The sequence below is a fragment of the Sycon ciliatum genome, chromosome 4 (assembly GCF_964019385.1).
Source record: "Sycon ciliatum chromosome 4, ocSycCili1.1, whole genome shotgun sequence".
Lineage (NCBI taxonomy): Eukaryota > Metazoa > Porifera > Calcarea > Leucosolenida > Sycettidae > Sycon > Sycon ciliatum.
Window position 1 is genome coordinate 34,686,786 of NC_088646.1, and position 15,004 is coordinate 34,701,789.

The following is a 15,004-nucleotide window of genomic DNA, read 5'->3' on the forward strand; positions in this document are numbered from 1 at the left end:
GGGAGTTCCCCTTTCCGTTAAAACTGTTTGAGAAAGAGTCATTGTGCATGGTAATCAATATACTCACTGGCAACACTATTATTGGCTTTGGAATGCACCTTGTTCACTCTTACTTCCGATGGGCTCTTGGCTTGAAGACAGTTGATTTATACTTGTAATAGACTGTCGCAAATTCATTGCTCTGAAACGAAAAGTACATGAGTGATAAAGAGGGAGTCGTAAAATACGGTATTTTACGACTCCCTGCTGATGAATTAATCATTTGAAGTAGGAGACTGGCTGATGAGGAATTCTACTGCAGTATTACGTGTAGTGGATGATGTGCACCAATACCATGCAGCTCTAGCCAGAGGGCCTCACAGGCCCTGACCATATCAGCAAGTAAACGTTTGTATAGTACATGTATGGAAAGAAGTGAGTTTGTGTAGTATACACACCCATCACTGATACACTTACCCTATCTAGCACCTGTGTCAGACACAAAGCCACAGGGACTTGCACGGTGACCACAAGAATACAACTGCAGGCAAGCTGTGCCTGACAGTGTCATGCATCACTTGGCCACAGTCCACAGTGCAGCCAACACAATTACTATGAATTAGTACAACCTGTAGCCTGGCAGGTGCTTCCCATACTGTACCAGTCACCAAGACACAAGTGGACGGTGTCAGGACTTTCAAGACACCCAAGCTGTCAGTACCACCACCAGACCTGGATCTTTATAATTTATATCCTTGCAAAAGCTGCGCCCAAGCAGACCATTTGCACTTCTGCACAAAGCGTAACCACACACCAGTCACAGGTGAGCAACTTCTAAATTTGATACCAGTACCCATATGTTTATCAGAACACAACGCTATGACATCAGTAGCAGCAGCAACAACAGCAGCAACGAGTACTGATTAGAAAATGACAATCAGCCTACTGCAATTCTCAGATTGAGACACAAGCAGGACACGCACACACAGACACACATATGCATGCATTGAGACAATAAAACAGCAGTGGAAAGAACAGAGGACAAGGAAGAAGAAGAAGAAGAAGAAGAAGAGAGAAAGAGAGAGAGAGAGAGAGAGAGAGAGAGAGAGAGAGAGAGAGAGAGAGAGAGAGAGAGAGAGAGAGAGAGAAAGCGAGAGCTGCCCAGCAGGAACGAAACAATAGTTTCCGCCTAAGACGAAGGCACCACTAGTGTTGGATTGTGACACGGCCTAAACAAGAGCAGAATATTGATGAAGCATGAGGAATAGATGATCAGGCAAACGCTTGTATTTATATTTTTGTGTGAATAAGGCGGGCAGGAATGCTTCTCATACAGTATGTGATCATGACAGGTGGCAGTGGCAATGAACAGCACAGCAGTGTCTAGGTTTTCATTATTATTTTTTAGGTTGTTTGTGATTTTACAATGTCAAGGTGTTTATTTTCTCATTATCGAAAGACCCCCCCCCCAACCCTTGTTGTTCAGTGCTTTTGTTTTGTTTCTCTTGTCAAGTATTTATGTACATATTTGAGTGGTGAGACAGCAGCATTAATAGACGCACAGTGCGAGTACATGTAGCACACAGCAGCCGTCTAGTCCTGGATCCACTTGTGCCCGCAGTTCGGAGACGTGCATACGTAGTAGAGCTTCATACCATCCTGCAAGAAAACATACGAACATGTGCACACACACGCACGCACACACACACACACACACGAGCACACACACACACACACACACACACACACACACACACACACACACACACACACACACACACACACACACACGAGCACATACATAAACACACAGAGAGTACAGGTAAGTACATGTACTTGTGCATTTACATGTAGACCTACTAAACGCACAGACTCGCCTCACATACACTCCCTTGATAATACTGTGATTCCAGCAAGTTGTGTGCAGTTGAAATCCTTGTGTAACCTTACCACTCCATGCATCCAAAACACTTTACCTGCTGCCAGACGAACCAACACAACTACTCATGTACCAATTACCAAAGATAAAAACCAAAAAGGAAATTGAAGGAAAGCGGCAATAGAGGAAGGCAGAGGACCCTAAAGCTGTTTTCAGAACTGGCGCCTGTACGGCAGAGTGCACGCAGGATGTTTTCGCAGTGCATGCGTGCATTTAGCCTTTCACAGAAATCAGCAATTCAAGTCTTATTTAGGTTGTGTCACGCCATCAGTGCACGCCTGAACATGCTGAAAAATACATGTTGGGGTTTCTATTTCAACACGTTTCTATACACATGGCACCCCAAAGCCAGTAAAACACATACAGTCAGACCTCGCTTAACGGCACACATCTGTTTTCCACAAAAATATCCAGATAGGCGGGGGAACCGGATAACTGAACACACATACTGTATATGCATGTGGCATGTCAAAAGCAGTGACATTGTACATACATGTAGACGGGTCCTATGCAGTACAACTAGCGTGCACAGTATGTAAAACAAGCGAGAAAAATGACAAGTGCATGCAACCAAGAGTCCATAACCCCCCAGAGTGTGCAACTCGTGATCCTTCTCAGCACAAATCAGTGCCGCAACGAAATCCAAACTTCATACGTCATGTAGTGAGTAGCTATGACGAAATGGGAAGTTTGGCCCGGACCTACTTCGCCCGTTTGCCCAATTTGGGGTCTTTCTTTACGAATCCACGGCCAGGTATTGTACGTAACACGCCTGGAAAGGCTCAAGTACACGAAGAATTAGAGTTGTCGAACAGTTTTCTCTTTTGAGTGTCTCTCCGATAAGAGAAGAACAATGGCCACTGTTGAACCTAAAGCAAAGCGCTCCCCATTGTCGCCGGAGTGCAGTGTCTCTGTGGACGATATTCGTCAGTTTTTGCTCGATCTGGGCTCCTCATTTTCTTCTCTCGATTGTCGAGTGTTGGAAATTGTTAATTCTTCCAGCACCTGGCTAGAGATTTATTGCTCGAAGTCTGTAAATCTATATTCATGCCTATCCATGCCTATTCTTGCTATCCCGGAGTCACGAACTCTCCCAATACAAGCTTTTCAGACAACGAGCAGAGAAACTCTCTTCAAATAAAAAAATTCTGTGACTGTGAAATCAAAGCCGTTCTGCTGACAAGTGACATTGCATAGCCCGTGGAGCAAACGTTTTACGTGACACTTCCGTGGCTTGCTTCAAAGCAACCTTCAACTAAATTACTTGGAACCCCCGCCGGATGTACCAGATATGCACATGGCCCCATCCGCCCATGCTAGCCCGGGGACCGGATGACGCAATGTTTGGATTTCGTTGCGCCAGACCCCAACCTGGAGTTGCACACTCTGGGGGGTTATGGACTCTTGATGCAACTGAGTGCTGTCCGCATGCACCCAGCAGGTCAAGGACCTCATTTGTTTGTGCAACTCCCTGATTCTAGCTTCTGCAAGCCACATGCAACCGGATACGACGAAGCTTTTTATACACATTTTAACCAGTTTGTACACAAAATCATGCACCGGTATGCGGATAGCGAGGTCCGGCTATGTTGTATGCATAACATATGCTGCACATCGGTAACCAGCGATTTTCTTCCGGATGGCGAGGGATCCGGATAAACGAGGACCGGATAAGCGAGGTCTGACTGTACAAACACTGGGTTCCGGGCGCACACGCGCCAGCAAATGAACACAGCTTTACATACCATAAGCACAGTCTCTATTAGTAGCACGGTATTGGTGGAAATCAATGCTGCACGCATGATATCCAGCATGTATTTCTTCTTGCTCTGTATGGATGTATTGGTTGAAAAAATATAAGCACGGTCTCCAATATAAGCACGGGGTAGAGGGGTGTTGAAAAAATATAAGCACGGCGCTTATAATAGAGAATATAATATACGGTATAACATCAGGGCCTGCTCTAGACATTCAACACAGCCCGGTCAGAGTGTACCTGGCGCAGGCAGGCCAGCCGGGTCAAGCCGGGTCAGATCATCCGGCAGAAAACAACCAAAAAGCCTGCTCAAAACACAGGAAAACAGAAAAGGCGAATTTATTACCGGTAATTGGAAATTTTAGAGAACAAGGCGAACTATCAAAGTCCGCAAACGTAGAAGGTAAACGACATTACGTGAAGAATGCAAAGCAGTTCCATTGGATTCTGATTTAACAATTTGAAAAAAGGAATTCTGTTTTCTAATTAGTGCTAGTAGCAGGACGAACATGTTCACATAATAGAGCACTGGTGTGTGTGTGTGTGTGTGTGTGTCACGTGTACGGGGCCCGCATGGAGTGGGTGAGATGAACTCTGCAGGACGTGAGCTGTTGGATTTTCTTGCAACTATTCAGGCGATGGTGTGTAACACATGGTTCTGCAAGACAGAGGATAGGAAGTGGACCTGGCAACATCCAAGGTCAAAGAGATTTCATTGTATTGATTTTGTCATCACGTCACAAGCTGACTACCACCAATGTATTGATGCTCAAGTTATAAGAAGTGCGGAATGTGGGAGCGATCACAACCTGGTGGCTGCGCGTTTTGTAGTAGGCCGTCTGCAGCGCCGCTCGCGTTGTGTGCAAACGAAGAAATGTAAGCGGTTTGATGTTCCACGTTTGAAGGATGTCCACAGCACTGACTCATCTGGAAACATCACACGAGTTGCTGATAACTATCGTGAATGCCTCACAAACAGTCTGCAACAGCCGAATGAAAATACCACCGTTGAATGCAAATGGTCGAGGTTGCGCACCGCGGTCACCGAGTCTGCAGAGGAGACCCTCGGTTTTCAGAAACGTCGTCAACCAGATTGGTTTACTGAGAGCAAAGATACCCTCGAACCCTTGTTGAATGAAAGGAATCAGCGATATCAAGAATGGATTTCAAGTGGCAGGTCTGATGACACGTGGAACAGGTTCAAGGCTGCCAGGAGTAAGGCAAGAGCTGCTGTCCGCTCTGCCAAGAACTCCTGGTTCACCAACAAAGCCAAATCTCTTGATGGTGCACGGTTCAGTTCCTCACGGGTGTGGGCATGTGTTAAGGATATGCAGGCTGCCAAGCAGGGATTACGCCCTGTGTCTACTACCGCTATTAGGGATGCAAATGGCAACATCTGCAAATCTGTGGAGGAACAAGGTGGACGATGGTACCAACATTTCGATGGTGTACTCAACATCCCTAGCACATTTGATCCATGTGCCATTGACGAAATAGACCAGCAGCCTATCAACCAGAACATCGCTGGCAAGCCGGATGCAGCAGAGGTGGCGCGAGCTATTCGACAACTCAGCAACGGCAAGGCCGCTGGCGCCTCAGCTATCCTGCCTGAGTTGGTCAAAGCGGGTGGTGAGAGTTTCATGGAGGCACTGTTGGATCTGTTGCACCATGTCTGGGATGACGAGGCTGTTCCGCAGGAATGGGTAGACTGCAATCTTGTGCCAATCCCAAAGAAAGGTAACCTCTCATTGTGTGATAATTGGCGTGGCATATCACTCCTGGATGTTGTTGGGAAAGTTGCTGCTCGAGTACTTCAGTCCAGATTACAGATTATTGCGGAGAATATTCTACCCGACTCCCAATGCGGCTTTCGTAAGGGTCGATCTTGCACAGACATGGTGTTTGCAGTTTGCCAAGTCCTGGAGAAGTTGTACGAACATCGCTGCCCGGGATACGTTGTCTTTGTTGATTTACGTAAGGCGTACGACTCAGTAAACCGTGAATGCATGTGGCTGGTTCTCGCGAAGGCAGGGGTCCCTAGTAACATCGTAAACATCATCAAGTCGTTTCACACCTCCATGTCGGCTACTCTCTCCATCGGGTCAACACCCATCCAACCAAGAGTCCATAACCCCCCAGAGTGTGCAACTCGTGATCCTTCTCAGCACAAATCAGTGCCGCAACGAAATCCAAACTTCATACGTCATGTAGTGAGTAGCTATGACGAAATGGGAAGTTTGGCCCGGACCTACTTCGCCCGTTTGCCCAATTTGGGGTCTTTCTTTACGAATCCACGGCCAGGTATTGTACGTAACACGCCTGGAAAGGCTCAAAGTACACAAAGAATTATTTTAGAGTTGTCGAACAGTTTTCTCTTTTGAGTGTCTCTCCGATAAGAGAAGAACAATGGCCACTGTTGAACCTAAAGCAAAGCGCTCCCCATTGTCGCCGGAGTGCAGTGTCTCTGTGGACGATATTCGTCAGTTTTTGCTCGATCTGGGCTCCTCATTTTCTTCTCTCGATTGTCGAGTGTTGGAAATCGATCGGGTCTTCATGCCGTGTGCCAAGAGCTATTTCCATCAAATCTTGTAAATCTATATCCATGCCTATTCTAAATAAAAAATAGTATTCTTGCTATCCCGGAGTCACGAACTCTCCCAATACAAGCTTTTCAGACAACGAGCAGAGAAACTCTCTTCAAATAAAAAAATTCTGTGACTGTGAAATCAAAGCCGTTCTGGCTGACACTGCATAGCCCGTGGAGCAAACGTTTTACGTGACACTTCCGTGGCTTGCTTCAAAGCAACCTTCAACTTGGAACCCCCGCCGGATGTACCAGATATGCACATGGCCCCATCCACCCATGCTTGCCCGGGGACCGGATGACGCAATGTTTGGATTTCGTTGCGCCAGACCCCAACCTGGAGTTGCACACTCTGGGGGGTTATGACTCTTGATCCAACCCATTGCAGTGAAGAGTGGTTTGCGGCAGGGCTGTTGTATGGCACCAGTCTTATTCAACATATTCATGTGGGCTGTTTTCCAGAGATGGTCCAGAGTGGTTGAGCATGTGCCTGGTATCGGCGTCCCGTTGGCATTCAATCCTGGGGGCTCGCTTTATTTCAAGAGAAAGCGTACTGACGATCAGACTACCATCAACGACTGCCAGTTCGCTGACGACTCTGCACTGTTTGCCACTACCCGTATTGCTGCTGCTCTTGCTCTGGATATGTTCATCGATGTCTCGTCTGCATTTGGTCTGACCGTCAATCTGGACAAGACCAAATTTATGGCGGTTGGCTATGGTATCACGGATGATGACCGACTTCCTCTTCCTGTGAAGAATGGCACATTGGAATGTGTGCGTGAGTTCCGATACCTGGGTGCTGTTATCCATGATTCTGGCCGATCTCACAAAGATGTATCGACCCGTGTTTCATCTGCCTCCCGTGCTTTTGGAGCGCTCCGTCATGCTGTCTTCAATGACCACAATCTCTCTCTGCGCACCAAGCGTCTGGTTTTCGAGGCCTGTGTTCTGTCCTTACTGCTCTATTGTGCGGAGACGTGGGTACCGCTGCAAAGTGATGTGCAACGGATCACGACCTTCTACTACCGGTCGCTTCTTTCCATCATGAGTGTTGCACAGCGGGATGTGTGGGACTTGAAGATAGCCAAGGACACCATTCTGAAAACATGGAATGCAGCAAACCCACTGGATATCCCCGACCGCCTCATGCAGAGAAGACTGGAATGGCTTGGGCACGTGGTACGCATGCCTGAGGAGCGGATGCCGCGGATGTTGTTATTTGGCACATTGCTGCCACCACGCCCAGCGTGTGGCCCGCGGAAACGATGGCGAGACGCAATTAGAGTCGACCTGCGACGAATAAACATCGCCGACGAGTCATGGTTTGACACAGCGCAGGAACGATCTGAGTGGCGGCAAGCTTATCGAGCAATACAACCAGCTCAGAAACCGGCTCGGGAGATAGTCTGCGAGGTGTGCCGGCGTGCATTTGCTCGGCAGCAAGATATCGCCCGCCACAAGTGCATCATGGAACGGCGTAAACCAGTCCAGCAGCAAGCCAACAGCCGCCAGTGCTCCCAGTGTCACCGATGGTTTCGGAGTGCGGGTGGCATTGCAGTCCATCGCTGTGTCCAGTCCAATTCTGCCCCGAATGTTGCCAATGCCATAAGCTCTTCACCTGTACGCCTATGTATTCGGAAACCGTGCTGTACCGCTCACTGTCCCATTTGTGAACGCTGCTGTAAGTCGATCCGGGGCTTTGCTATTCACAACTGCAACCGATCCACCAAGCGCCCAACTGCTGATGAAAGGGACAAGTTCCAATTGCAATGTCAGAATTGCCAGAGGCGTTTCAAAAGGCGAAACGACTTATCCCGTCACCAACGCTCATGTCTCCTCTCGTCTCCGTCTCGCTCAACGAGAAACACGTGACCTACATGGCAGTGTATACCAGGACCTGGTGTGTGTGTGTGTGTGTGTGTGTGTGTGCCTGCAGCACCTTGTGGAGTGGCTGCTTGCTGCCACTGCATCACCTGCATGGGCAAGCCGACTGGCATCTGCTGCACCATCTGCTGAAAGGCTTCAGCAGACTGGAGAACTGATGGAGTTGCAACTGCTGCTGCTGCTGGCGCTGTTGCTGTTGTATTAAGTCCGGTGCAGACTAAACGATTACTTGAGCGGATGTCGAAAGCTAGGACGGAGCCGAGCAGCATGCCGATAATTCGAAGCAGTGAGTTCTTACCTTTCAACCACGCATCGCGACCAAATTCACCGCCGCTCGTCTTCCTTTGGAAATGCGTCTTGCACAAAGCGCATGACATGGATAGACTGGCATGGTCGTAGTCCAGCCAGGGTTGACCTTTCTTCCAAGAGTCTTGGAAAGCGTGAGTTCTTTTTCTCTTCGCTGCGGGCTCCATCGTCCAAATCACCAGTCGGCTGAAAACTTGCAACTGTGTCAAAAGCTATAGCCAAAGTTACGCTTTTGACAGCCTGCCCCATCGACTTTGAATGTCCTGACTTCCTGCTTGCCGCTGGCCAGATCGCGATCGAACCAGTTGATCCTACAATTGTAGCCGAGTTTCCGTCGCTTGTAGACTGTAGTGTGTACGGTTGCGCTAGATTTGCAACAGATGGGGTCCGCGAGTCGTAAAATACCGGTATTTTAGGAATCCATTGTCAGTTTGAGACATTTTTCAGCCGGGTCAGACAGGACCCGGTGTTATCTGTTCAGCCAGGTCGTGCAGTTCCCCAGCCGGGCGCGCGGCCCGGCTGACCCGGCTCTCCAGCAGGCCCTGCACATACTAAGTCGACTTAGCCTGAGCCGCAACTAACATCCAAACGCATTTGCCAGTGTGGTCCTTTACTCCAGCACTGGACATAATAACGGTTACACCCCACACATACACACGTGCACACACATACGTACCTCTGACCGCCGAGACTGGGACTGAAAGAACACTGCCTCCTTATGATGGCATCTAGATAACACACACACACACACACACACACACACACACACACACACACACACACACACACACACACACACACACACACACACACACACATGCATGCACACGCGAACACACACACACACACACACACACACACACACGCACACACAGAAAAATAAAATTAATCAAGTCGTACTTTGGCACACAGATTTGCAAAGACAAGCAAAATATCGGAGCAGAACAAAAGATTTGTCTGCAAAACAGATTCTAAAATATCATATCCAATTTCACAACTAACTGAGACTAAAACGAACAAACGAACAAAATAGTTATGTGGCTTTACAGAGACACTATTCCACTGAATATACCAACCAAACATATACAATGTAGAATACAATCACTCCTCCAAGGCTTGCCAAGATTGCCAGAGACCTCGTGTGTCCGGTGACAACGCAACGCAGGTACATGTATATTGCTACTGTACAATTGCGCGCTCTGAAATCCAAATCCGAAGTGCAAAACTGACGCCCTGGACCAGTTCCGATTACATCACTGTATGTGTACATGATTGTGTACATCCAGCCGCATTCGTACCACTTCCAGGGCGTCAAGAGCCGTGTAAATTGAGGGCTCCAAATAAGCCGTTTGGGTCGGATTTCACCGAGCGCAACTTTACTAAAAAAGTAAACACCGAAGAATTCCTGAAACCTTGTAAAACACATACTTTGGACATTCATGATCCGTGGTACGCGGTAGAGTAGGGTCTGCCACTACGTCAGCAATAATCTGTGTCAGCTCACTGCAGACAGAAGGAAACACACACACACACACACACACACACGCACACACACCAAGAACAGACACTCAACAAAAATGCAATCCACAACACTGCCGACATCATTATTTGCAAAGTACAACTATTGTCAAAGAAATCCGGCCTTGAGCTCGAGCAAGGCCCCGCAATCTGGTGCAGCCCTCGTGAACATGTACGAGTACACGTGCCGTTAATAATTCTCACAGACACCAAGCTGGTATGGTAAGGTGTTACTTCTAAGAATGGCAACGCACATGCATAAGAGATGTTGGACCTCACGTTTGCTGCCCTACTGCATTAAAAGTGACCAAATGCTTCTGAATGCATTCCTGCGCATGAACATGTCAACTCAGCCACAGCCACAGCTTGATATGTCCACATTCCGTCACCCGCTAGCTGCTCGAGAGCGTGGTGAACACAAGCCAGTGCTGACACTCCCACTCAAGAACACCTTGCATTGGTGCTGCATGACCCATAGCACACGCAGACTGAATGTCCCGTTTGAAAGTTTGCGTCACGATCGAGTACAGTACTGTCGGGCGCCGAAGAACGACCAGGCTAGAATTTTACCAAGCACAACATACCAATGTACTTGTCAAGTATACACAGTGACTCAACTGTGCATGGACTGTACGTACATGACAGAGAGAACGGTCCAGGCTACGAGGCTGATCCCCCAGTTCTTGGCCAGCCCACAGTACTGTACTGACTACTATAGGTACCGTATTTCCCCGTACGTTAGTACGTACTAACTTACGAACTTAGCAGCCACATGAGTACTAACTGTCGGGGGTGGTACTATCTTTCGGGGAGTACTTTTTTATCGGGGGTAAATGACACGCAGTGGGAAGCCTGCGCAACTCTAGTGTCCGTGCATATGATGTGTGTACTGTACGGTGTCTGTACATGTAGGACGGGTACGAACTTACTATCTTTCGGGGGGAACTGTCTTTCGGCGTGATAACGTCGGCAGTGGAAAGTGTATTTTTTATAGGGGGTACTAAGTCATTGGGGAGAACTAACTTACAGGGAAATACCGGGGGGGGGGGGGGGGGGGCAGTACACTCAAACGTCTCTTATCCGGACGCCTCAGATACGGGCACGTCTCTCTACCGGGCACCTTCAGCTTGGGTTCCTATGGCAAAATGCTTCGGATTTGTGGGTTTGAACTTTTTTCGTATGCACAAGTGCTTATTTTGTCACTATCAACCTGTGTAATCCACACGTCGTTATCGATCGATCATTTTGGTATCCTTAACATGTGCAATGGTTGCCAAATAAACGTCTTCAACGAATGATTATGATACATACCGGTAGTAGATGAGTTATTCTGAGATACGGGCAAATCTGAGATACGGGCAGTGCCCGGTCCCAAGGTGCCCGGATAAGAGACGTCCGAGTGTACTTACTCTACTATAGGTATTCCGGGGGGGGGGGGGGGGGGGGGGCAGTACTTACTCTACTTCGTGCTCTATTCTGTTGACGTAGATACAATTGTTATCTGCTTCCTGGTAGTAGTCACAGTTACGACACTGCAATGCGGACATGCCAATTGCACAGCACACAAACACACACACACAAGAGAGAGAGAGAGAGAGAGAGAGAGAGAGAGAGAGAGAGAGAGAGAGAGAGAGAGAGAGAGAGAGAGAGAGAGAGAGAGAGAGAGAGGGATAGTTGCAGCACTACACCTTCTTTACTGCTGCAAATGCATAGAGAATATTCAGAGGACAGCCAGACGCACGCTCGATGATGCAGGCAGACGCATAATCTTAACAGCCCAACAACACATGCTGCACACATACAGCAGCGTTTCATTGCAAACATGGGCCAGAAAACCACCTACCGAGTATAGTAAAGTCTTCCTTTCCTTGTCCTCCTTCGGGTATAACATGTTGTTGCTGAGCAGTGCAAAGGCAGCATAGGCCATAGCACACAACACAAGCATGCCCGCAGACGCATTCAAACAAAGACACAGACACACACACGCGTGCACACGTACATAGTCGTACACACATGCGTGCGCATGCACTCGCACCCATGCCCACACATACACACACATTAGCACAGACATGGACAGAGGCGCGCACACACACACACACACTATCTACTGCATCTCCAGTAGGGCTGCACATGATCGAGATCACATTGTGTGTACGTAACACATTTTTCAACGTGTATGAAACCTTACTTTGCCTAAACTGCCAACAGTTTCATGTGATACAAAGGTGAAGAATAATCAAATTCCGACGGATTTCACGCTGAAGAAGTTTCAAAATTGATTATGTGAGGTTGTTACAGTCAACGGGTCTGATATAAGCTGAACACAAACCATAGTATCATTATGATGTGTGCATAATACTGTCAATGGCAACAGAGATAGAGTCAGTGAGATCCGTGGTTCTTTCTCCAAATCGAAATGCTAGCAACTGCGATTTTCAGCATTAGTTTATTTCAACTTGAATCAAGGAGGGAAACCAGTCAAAACTACGCTGATGCACCTGAAGCAATCGTGACACGATTACCAGCAAATAAGCATAAACATCAAGCCTCTAGCTCTCCCTACCATTCCTGACAAAATTTGATTCCAACGAAGCCAGGTCCACTGGCAGACTTCCGACGTTGAGGTCGGGCTGACATTGTACTCAGTCGTAGCTGGAAAGTCTACTAACGGATTTACTTCATGAACAGCAAACAGCTGTGGGCAGTGGATCCCCCTGATTATCTCGCCGTTCTGACTTCAAAGCACACAAGTAACTAACTACTACTTACTTACAGTCCATTCATAAAAAGATGGGTCCTGGCTCTGGCGAGCTCCCGTATTTGGCGATTTTTCGTGATTTTATCGTACACAGTGCAGTGCTGCGAACTTTGAAATTTGAAAAAGGGTCCAAAAAGGGTGCCTGAACTGGGGTTCGAACCGCAGAATGCACTGTTGCAGGCGGGGTCAAACGGCCTGGATTTTGATGGTTTTTCCCAATTCAGTGCTTTTGGGGCAAAACCTGGCCGAAATCTTATTCTTGCTATGGCTTGCTTTTTGGACAAAAAAACTTCAGAAACATAATTATGATTCCATAATTATGGGATTGCAGAAAAAAATTCTAAAAAAACTCAACGTTTGACCCATTTATGGCCAAAAGCTAGAAGTTCATTTTTTTCTGAATGGACTGTAGTTCTGCTCAAGAAGACTGAAACTACAATACAGTACTCGAAAGTCATTATCTTTGATCTTGCGAAAATGTTGCAGAACCAAAAAAAGAAGAGGAACACACAAAAACGAGCCTTTCGAAGACAATGATGTCACTGCTTGGCCTAGGCCTTGATCAGAAGTTGATGCACGTGATCACTGATACCAAGCTGCGTTTTCTGTTCAAAATCAAATCAAAGGGAAATGAAATAAATGGGAACTATTACTTTATGGGAAGGGTGATAGCGGACTGGATAGAATGAGAGAAAGATCAAAGTAATTTGTTACGGTAGTTATTGAAGATTACCGTCGTGGATTTTGCTCTTGGTGAGATTTCTTGTGCCGAATAGAATTGAGCGTTGCTGTCATCGGAGAAAGATTCACCATGTCTAGCTCCTCGTCATTTCAATTGGAAATTCAAAACACTCTGTAGGTATTGTCCTGCGAAGCAGACTGTGCATTTTACTGATCTTGGCCTACATGTAGTTCGTTAATATTTATTATAGCAATCAGCAGAATCAGCGAAGCGGACATTGGACGTAGTAATCAACAAGAATAAAATATGGATAATAAAAAAATTCCTAACAAGTTTTCTAGAGACACTCATCAGGGAAATACGTCTCAATAATGAAATCTAGCAATAAACAACAATGCATACGTGGAAGAGTACGAAATGCACTATGTAAAAGAAAAATAGGAGAAAAGAAAGTGAAGTACGGAAGACTAGAGAAGTGTGAAGGGGTGTAAGTTATTGTCTGCGCGCCGCTAATATTTACCGGTACAGTATATCCGATAATTCTACTTTTCAGTAGCACATGCATTGCTAGTACATGTAGTTGAGAACGGATAAGCACTGCGAGTCACACTCGAAATCTGATTCTGTGCTAGCTGACGTGACGGGAGGAAATGAGCTGAGTTTCTGGATCCCATAAGGATATGTATTATCAGAGCGTCAGCGGGGCATTCATTTCGCAACGGGTCTTTGTAGTGGTTGATCCGACGGTGCGCTTTCACAAATTTGAAGAACCCAAGAGTTTAGCTACACGCTTTCTTTAACGACATTGTGCGATGAGCAGAAAGACGGCATTCGACCGTAGCGCCTGAAACGATGTGTATTCGAACCCTCGGATTTGGAAGGTTTATGCAGTATATGGTCTATGCAGCACGCATTCGAGGCTACAACCTGTTGACAGTGGACCCCAAGCGCAGTCCAGACCAGCAATGTCATACACAGACATGCATTAATTTAATAGTCCTGCCCGAAGAAGAGCGACTTGAGCAGGCAGCCTGGGAGCGAAACTGGCATCGTTTCACGTTCCGCCCTCCCGTCTCATCTTCCTCACCATGACTCCCGACGATGGATAATGGAGGCTTCAGAATTTGAAGTTCAGATGCAACTTGCGTGCCATTTGCAATGTTGATCTTTTTTTGTGGATTTGATGTATACATGTACTGGCAATTAAACCCTTAAAAAAATTCACGGTTCGCATCAGACTCGGCTAGAGGCCTTTATGGACCAATTAAATTAATGTGGAAATGCGGCATTCGATTGACTGCTGTAACTCAAGAACGGTTATGATTTGTTATATACAAATTGTATGCAACTCGATTAAGATGGACACAGCTTTCACATAAAAGAGACCAGACCAAATTCGGATCAATAAAAGTTGCCCAAGTGAAGTGTTGAAAACCGTTTGAGTTCCATTGAGAGCGAATGCACTATTAGGGAGGTTTCGCTCTACGTAATTACGTATGAAAATCCGTATGTCGTACGCGCCGGGGAGCGAGGGCAACTTTCATACGTAAATCTCTCTACGGATTTCCGTAGGAAAGCTGTTTCCTACGTTGGGT

At 47.0% G+C, this 15,004-nt stretch overlaps 1 protein-coding gene across 1 annotated transcript; it reads right to left on the reverse strand.

Annotated features, from left to right (window-relative positions):
* Nucleotides 1–803: 803 nt before the first annotated feature.
* LOC135815853 (DNA-directed RNA polymerase II subunit RPB9-like) lies at nt 804–12,727 on the reverse strand. Its single transcript, XM_065329197.1, has 6 exons — nt 12,533–12,727; nt 11,813–11,867; nt 11,428–11,501; nt 9,880–9,954; nt 9,128–9,179; nt 804–1,638 (listed from the first exon to the last, which is right to left on the reverse strand). The coding sequence occupies exons 1-6, from the start codon at nt 12,604–12,606 to the stop codon at nt 1,573–1,575; spliced, it is 396 nt and encodes a 131-aa protein (XP_065185269.1). The 5' UTR covers nt 12,607–12,727; the 3' UTR covers nt 804–1,572.
* Between the last annotated feature and the right edge of the window lie 2,277 nt (nt 12,728–15,004).

Excerpts from the sequence above, each read along its gene's own strand:
- LOC135815853 (XM_065329197.1), bottom strand. The coding sequence starts at position 12,606 with ATGTCAGCCCGACCTCAACGTCGGAAGTCTGCCAGTGGACCTGGCTTC. Across the intron at positions 11,868-12,532 it reads ATCAAATTTTGTCAGGAATG|CAACAACATGTTATACCCGA; the intron begins GTAGGGAGAGCT and ends TGCACTGCTCAG. Across the intron at positions 11,502-11,812 it reads GGAAGACTTTACTATACTCG|TGTCGTAACTGTGACTACTA; the intron begins GTAGGTGGTTTT and ends TCCGCATTGCAG.